The sequence below is a fragment of the Rhincodon typus genome, chromosome 5, assembly GCF_021869965.1.
Source record: "Rhincodon typus isolate 14 chromosome 5, sRhiTyp1.1, whole genome shotgun sequence".
NCBI classification, from domain to species: Eukaryota; Metazoa; Chordata; class Chondrichthyes; order Orectolobiformes; family Rhincodontidae; genus Rhincodon; species Rhincodon typus.
In genome coordinates, this window is record NC_063336.1 from 54,053,423 (window position 1) to 54,061,870 (window position 8,448).

The 8,448-nt window shown below is 42.1% G+C and overlaps 1 protein-coding gene across 1 annotated transcript in view; it reads left to right on the forward strand.

The window, feature by feature from the left end:
* Nucleotides 1-245: 245 nt before the first annotated feature.
* Nucleotides 246-8,448, forward strand: part of lama4 (laminin, alpha 4) — a 161,510-nt gene continuing 153,307 nt past the window's right edge. Inside the window, exon 1 of the mRNA XM_048597028.1 lies at nt 246-704. Coding sequence (XP_048452985.1) covers nt 246-704 — 459 coding nt within the window. The remainder of the gene's footprint in view (nt 705-8,448) is intronic.

Here is an 8,448-nt window from a genome sequence, read left to right on the forward strand (position 1 = left end):
CACTATCCCCACTGTCAATCTGATTCATCGTACATCACTTCTAATCACTGGTCATAATGCCTTCTCTCTCTCACGTGCCTTCTAGATACCAGCAGGATGTCTGCCAGCCCCTGCAGAGAAATGGACTGCTCTACTAGAAGCCACCACCTCCAGTTCTAATGAAGAGTTCTGAAGCCTCAGAGGAAGCATCAGCAAGGCTGCCTACCATTACCCCCAATCACTTAGATACTGACCACTCGGTGGGAATGTCAGATTTGGAAAGTTTGGGAGCACCATCTGGTGAGCACCTCATTACAACAATCCACAGCTGGCCAAGGAAGAAACGTCCCAGGTCACTGGCACTTGAAGGACTGTGGGAGTCTGAGAACCTTCTGAGCCCCAGGCAGGAGAGGGCCTGTGTTGTTGGCAATCAGGGACTTTATCCACATGCACAGGAAGGCGCAAAAACAGACAAGTATATGGAGATAATGACCCTCATTGTCCAGAAGCTGGCTGCTTCCTTGAAAAGGTTGGTGGCTGCCGCAGAGAGCCGGGTTCAGCCCTCTCAGACCCTGTTGGAGAGGCTCATACATCTGCACTCCATCGGCCAGCCATTGGTCCTTATGACTGAAACCACAGTGACAGGGGCACAGGACTCTTCCTCAGTGGGATACAGGACAGTGCCAAGTGGCACCCAGCTGGAAAAGGAACCATACACAAACCTTGTAAAGTCTTCTCTCAGGACACATCAGAGATGGCTGAACCAAGGCCACCCTGGCCTCTAGTGAGTTGACCCATTGTGCATTAGTCTCTTCAGACAAAATGTCCCTGGGTTCATCCTATGAAAATTTTAAGACCAATGAACTCCACTGCTAAGCAGGTACCTTCCAACCCAACTGCCACAACCTGGGACAACATTAAGACATGGTGGGATGAAAGATACCTTTGAGGATACTTTGATAGCAGCGCACTGTATATAAATTATCACACATGTATGAATGTGATTGGTTTTCCAATACATCTGCTTGTTTGAATTGCCATTCAGCGCCGAATGTAACCATGCCAGCATGATGCCTAACTTCATGGATCGATGTCTACATTGAGAATCTGCTGCAGCACGTGGGAGCAAGAGGAACAAGGTGTGTATAAAGGCTGGCTGGGTTCTGTTGGCACATTGCCCCCACTAATCTTTCCCTGGTCTCTTTGTGAAAAAGTGTTGCTGTGAATGAAGTGGTTAATGATGTGTAGAACAAAGAAGTGTACAGCACATACGGGAGTCAATGCATTAGAATCGCAAGGGTCAAGGGGCTCACAAGTCTGTGTACTGTTCAGTGCATGGGTTTGCGTGTAACATTGTTTCCTTCTAAAGGACCTCACATCAGTGGTGTTTCAAACCTGCTCCCTCACAGATTGTGACACTTACTTGATCCACTCTATGTGTGATCACAGACATTATCTTTCCCATCATGTAGTTTTGATTTCTAGCTTGTTCACAGTAGGTGGTAGCATAGGAAGCTGCATATCAATGAGGTGAGATTTGCATTTAATAAGGGTGTTCAAAAACAATAATCCCCTTAATATGTAACTTGCTATTCCCTAGACACAGTGAGCTCTCCTGATGTCAATATTGGCCTCACTGGGCTCTTCATGTGACTCTGCCACACTTCTCACCACATCATTTAGGCTCCAATACCACTCCACACAATGTTTCTGAAATACTTATTATGAGCATAACTTTTAAAACTTTGAACTGTGTGGTGTCAGAATTTTATTTCAAGTAAGACTTTTCTCGAAATCCCTTCTCCCTGTAGAAGTACAGTATGATAGGAACTTGTGAGCAAAGACTTTAGTCTCCCTTATCTCTTATCACTCTGGTGATTTGGTCCAGACAAGAACAAAAAAGTCCTTTTACGATGAATTAAAACTGTTGAACATTGAGTTCAAAGATTAACCAGACTAGGTTTCTTGATTTGTTTTCAGATCTGTAGAACAAAGTAATATTGCTACAACAGGTATGGCAATGCCTCTGTAGGCACTGATCTGAAACTGGATAAATAGAGCTCCAATTATTAGGCAAAATGACCATTTCTAAGAAACAGATATGTTAGATTAAACAACCTTTCTTGGGCTTTGCCAGGGTCTCGCTGCAAACAAACAATGCAATAAGGACAATTTTTTTTTGGTGGGGAGCAAAGAGAACTTAAGTATATATCTATTCTCCTTACTGTAACTTTGACCATGATCCCTTCACAGACGTTGCCATTATTTAAAATGATTCCAATATTTGCTTGCTACAAAACCTTGCAATCACAATGCATAAGTATGAACTGAAATAATTAATACTTAATCTATTATGGGGTGGCATGGTGGCTAACACTGCTGCCTCACAGCGCCAAGAACCCAGGTTCAATTCCACCCTCAGGCAACTGTTCATATGTAGAGTTTGCAAATTTTCCCCATGTCTGCATGGGTTTCCACCTGGTGCTCCAGTTTCCGCCCACAGTCCAAACGTATGCAGGTTAGGTGGATTAGCCAAACTAAATCGCCCACAGTTTCCAGGGATGTGCAGACTAGGTAGATTAGCTATGGGAAATGCTGGGTAACAGGGATAGGGTAGGGGGATGGACCTGGGTGGAATGCTCTTCAGAGGGTCAGTGTAGACTTGATGGGCCAAATGGCCTGCATCCACACTGTAGGGATTCCATGATTATATTCCCAGCCAAAAAAATGTATGGAAGGCATTAGCAAGATTAAAAAAAGAGACACTTTATGATTTTTATTGAAATCAGGGGAGCAAGTGCAGATTTCTGCATGAGGGGACATACCTATCTGAATTTGGAACTCTAAGCTTATCGATTTCAAGGAATTTTTGAAACATCACCACAGATTTTAAAGAATAGATTGAACAAAATTAATAACATTTGCAGGTTAACATGCATTGATGAGAGAAGACAAACATTATTACTTGCATGAGTCAGTAGAAACATATATGTCGATAACACAAAGGTTGGGCTAATGACACAAGGTTGGTGGAGTTGTGGATAGTGTGGAGGGCTGTTGTAGGTTGCAACGGGACATTGACAGGATGCAGAGCTGGGCAAAGAAGTAGCAGATGGAATTCAACCCAGAAAAGTGTGAAGTGATTCATTTTGGAAGGTTGAATTTGAATGCAAAATATAGGGTTAATGGTAGGATTCTTGGCAGTGTGGAGGAACAGATGGATCTTAGGGTCCACGTCCATAGATCCCTCAAAGTTGCTACCCAAGTTGATAGGGTTGTAAAGAAGGCATATGGTCTGTTGGCTTTCATTGGCAGGGGAATTGAGTTTAAGAGCCATGAAGTTATGCTGCAGCTCTATAAACCCTGGTTAGACCACACTTGGAATATTGTGTTCAGTTCTGGTCGCCTTATAGGAAGGAAGTGGAAGCTTTAGAGTGGGTGCAGAGGAGATTTACCAGAATGCTGCCTGGACTGGAGGGCAGGTCTTATGAGGAAAGGTTGAGGGAGCTAGGGCTTTTCTCATTGGAGCGAAGAAGGATGAGAGGTGACTTGATAGAGGTGTACAAAGTGATGAGAGGCATAGATAGAGTGGATAGCCAGAGTCTTTTTCCCAGGGTGGAAATTACTGCTACAAGGGGGCATAATTTTAAGGTGATTGGAGGAAGGCATAAGGGAGATGTCAGAGGTAGGTTCTTTACACAGAGGGTGGTGGGCGTGTGGAATGTGCTGCCAGCAGTGGTAGTGAAGTCAGATACATTAGGGGCACTCAAGAGACTTTTGGATAGGCACATGGATGATAGTAAAATGTAGGGTATGCAGGGGAGTTTGATCTTAGAGTAGGATAATAGGTCGACACAACATCGTGGGCTGAAGGGCCTGTACTGTGCTGTACTGTTCTATGTTCTATGTTCTATATTTATTTGGTCACTCAGACTAAAATCCATTCATAGGGAATGTGGCACAGCCTTATTTGGATTTTTCCTGTCCTGCAGAGTCAAAGTGCTTACCTTACTGTAGTGGAAGTTTTTCTTTCATAAATGTCTGTTCGGACTGTTTTTCTTCTACTTGAAGTACAGATGTTGACTATTAAAAAAAGATTCCAGGCTTTAGTTGGCCACTCAGAGGCTTCCGGTCTTTGTCAGAAAGGGTAAAATAGCTCAGATTGGCTCATTTCTACAGGTGTCCAAAGCCCCCCTCAACTCTACAACTGTTCTTAACCCTGGTTTTAGGATGATTGCAGCCTTCGATGAATATTCTGCTCTGTTGTACATAAGCTGCAGACAAAGACTAGGATTTTCCAGACCGCCGTCTCAAGCTCCCCAGACTATCTGACATTTTAAGTGTATAATCAGTATACTCTCGTTCTTTTATATCATGGCCAGGCTTGTGTATGTGATGTTCTGGGCTTGTCCCACTCCATGCTAATTAGTGTCATTGAAGGCAGGCTGAGCAATACAGCTACAGGGAGTGAACCAGTGAATGAAGTGTGTGCACTCACCCTGACATTGACAGACATCGGCTCCTGAGCCGATCATCAGATGAGGAGCTACAAACAACCATTGTTTTATAACAAAGACTGAATGTTAAATCTTCAGCAGATCAATACTTGTGAAATTTTCCTAAGAGTTTTTATTCAAATGATTTTGAAAGAGAAAACCAACTGGAAACAGAAAAATACTCTAGACATTCATTCAGAGTTTCAACTGGTAACAGGATGGCTACATCAATTATAACCTTGCCTTAGAGGTGGCATTTCTGCCTGAATCCAAAGGTGTTTGTTTCAAGCACCACTTCAGAAAGTTCAGTAATGTTAAAGGAGTACTGCACTGTCACAAATACTTCATTCTTGTCATCATCTAACTCCTGTAACTCTGAAACTAGTGGCACTACGAAGTCAAATTTTGTAGCCATCATCCTTTACACGAGCTCCAAAAGCACCTTTACCTTTGGAGGTCTATTATATGAAGGATGGGACAGCTTTCCTGGTGTCCCGATCAGTATTTATCAATAAAGCAATAAAACTTTATGTCAGAGCTGTGCATTAATTGGCTGCCACAATTTCTTTCATTGTAGCATGATTACACTTAAAATGAATTTAATTTTCTGCAAACTGCTTTGAGATGTCCTGAACATTTTTTAAAAGTTGCATTTCATTCTTTATTGATCAGCGTTATTTAATTTTTGAATTCCCATTAAAACACTGACTATTGCTATTACAGAGATATGCTGCCATGGAATTTTCAACTTGAAATGGTAACATAAGATTAATTCACAGGAATTAGAGGTTTGTAGGCAGCAAGGGCAGGCTAGAGTTTTACTCAATTCTGGAGAAGAGACTGGCTAACATGACCTGAATTACCTACATTTTCTGCGCATATTTTTCATTACCTTAAATGATACACTAACACTCAAGGATGTGAAATGGGGGGTCCTAAGGAACAGAATTTCTAAAGGAACAATTACCAAGGTGCAAACATAAAATCCTTTCTTCCAACTGTTTTTGGTGGTGCAGGGAAGAGGGCAGGTTGGGAACCCTTACATTTTACATCTCACACTGCTGCAAGAAGTTACTGACACCATTGTTAGTGTGGTGTGATGAAACTGTGATATTTATACCTATGAATTTAAATGTTGTCTGTTGCAGATTTGGATTGTTAGAATTCTAAGTTAAAAATATGGATTTTCTATTAAAGATAAAATACAATACCCATAATTCCTAGCAAGAGGAAGATACCCAGAGTTCATTGAGAATTACCCAGAAGACTTAAAGGGGAGAATTTTGTGGATGCATTCAGTCCCTGCTGGGAAGTTGTTTGAGATAGAAACATGTATTAGGCTTTGAATTGTTGTAAAGTCTGTCAAGAGAGTAAAATGTGCAAAGCAACATTCTTAAGACTAGGAGTATAAAGTAATGAAATTGTCTTAGCATAAATTATCTTATTAATAACTGTTTGTGGTATATACATAATACATTACAGAATCACAAACATTTTAAGGAGGCCATTCTGCTCACCAGCTCTCTGAGGGTTTTAACTGAGTGCTGATTTCCTGCCTTTGCCCCCTGACTGTTTCTATTTAAATAATCATCCAACAACCCTTTAATGCCTCAATTAAACCTGCCTCCACCACATTTCCAGGGAGTGCCTTCCAGACCTGAACCACTCATTGTGTTTGCACCTCACTTTTGCTTCATTTGCAAAATATGTTACAACTGTGCCCTCTGGTTCTCAATACATTTCAGAAAGGGAACAGTTTCTCCATATCTATTCCGTCCAGACCTCTCATGACTTTGACAACTTCCATTAAATTTCCTCTTAGCTTCCTCCTCTGCAAGGAAAAGAGTCCCAAATTTTCCAATCTTTCCTGCTAACTAAAGTGCCTTGTCCTTTCTTTGTCAGCAAAGCCACTGAAATACCTTTGATTATATTGAGCCGTCATCTATTTACCATAAATTAATGACTTGGATGAAGGGACTTACTGCATTATTGACAACTTTGTTGATGTTACAAATGTAGGCTAGAAGCAAGTTGTGAGGCGGATGCAGTGAATTTGCAAATGAGTATCCTTGTACATGATTCATACATTTAACATGTACATACAGCAAACAATTAGGAAGACAAGTTGAACTTTAGCCTTAATTGCAAGTTGATCGAACATGAAAGTCAGGAATGAAATAAAACAAAGAACTGTGGATGCTGGAGATCTGAAACAAAAACTGAAATCTCTGACGGCACAGCAGCATCTGTGGAGAGAAAGCAGAGTTATCATTTCAGATCCAGTGACTCTTCATCAGAACTTTCCTTATCAAAATGTCAACTCTGCTTTCTCCCCACAGATGCTGCCAGACCCACTAAATTTTACCAGCAATTTCTGTTTTTATAGAAGTCAGGAACATTTGCTACAACTCTACAGGGATTTTGTTGACATTGCATCTGGATTACTCCATATGGTCTTGGTCTCCTTAACTAAGAAAGGAAATATTAGCTTTGGAAGCAGTTCAGGAAAGGTTACTGATTCCTGCGATGAAGGGATTGTTTTATGAGGAAGGGTTCAGCAGGATGGACCTGCTCAGTCAAGTGTTACAAAAATGACTCATGATCTTATTGAAATATGTAGGATTCAAAGAGGATTTGACAAAGTAGATAAAAGTAAATGGTCTCCCACTTAAAACTGACATATGGAGGAATTTCTCCTATCATAAGGTTGTCAGTCTTTGAAATTTTGTTTCACAGTAAGCAGTGGAGGCTGGATCATTAAATACATTCAAGAATGTGTTAGACAGAATTTTGATGTACTTGGCAATAGAGGGTTATCGGAGATGGGGAAGAAAGTAGAATTAATGCCACATTCAAAATGAACATGATCTTACTGAATGGTGGACCAGGCTTGATGGGCAGAATGGCCTACTCCTGCACATATTTATATTATATATTATGTGTGTATTATATGGGGAGGCAATGGCGCAGCAGTAACATTGCCAGATATTAATCCAGAAATTCAGCTAATGTTGTGTATAGGGTTTTGAATCCTGCCACGGTAGATGGTGGAATTTGAATCCAATGAAAAGAATCTAGAATTAACAATCTGTTGATGACCATGATGCTGATTGTCAGAAAAACCCATCTGACTCACTAATGTCCTCCAGGGATAGAAATCTGCATCCTCACCTAATATGGCCTACATGTGACACCGGACCCACAGAAACATGGTTGACTCTCAGCCGTCCTTTGAAATGGCCTAGCAAGCCATTCAGTTGTATCAGTCGCTATGAAGCCTCAACAGAGAAATGAAACCAGACTGATCACTTGGCATCGACTTAGGGCAGCGGAAAAGGCAATAGCGGAAACTGCCCTGTCGACCCTGCAGAGTCCTCCTCACTAACATCTGAGGGTTAACGCCAAAATTGGAAGGGATGTCTTACAGACCAGTCAAGCAACATCCTGACACAAATGTACTCACAGAATCATAGCGTACAGACAATGTCCCAGACACCACCATTACCATCCCTGCATAAGTCCTGTCCCACCGGCAGGACAGACCCAGCAGAGGTAGCGGCACAGTGGTATACAATCGAGAGGAAATTGCCCTGGGAGTCCTCAACATTGAGTCTGGACCCTATTAGGTCTCCATGGCTTCAGGTTAAACATGGGCTAGGAAACCTCCTGCTGATTATCACAGATAACAAGGTGTACAGCTGGATGAACACAGCAGGCCAAGCAGCATCAGAGGAGCAGGAAAGCTGACATTTCAGGCCTAGACCCTTCCTCAGAATTGGGGGAGGGGAAGGGGATTCTGAAACAAATAGGGAGAGAGGGGGAGGTGGATAGAAGATGGATAAGGGAGAAGATAGGTGGAGAGGAGACAGACAGGTCAAAGAGGCGGGGTTGGAGCCAGTAAAGGTGAATGTAGGTGGGGAGTTAGGGAGGGGATAGGTCAGTTCAGGGAGGACGGACAGGTCAAGGGGGCAGG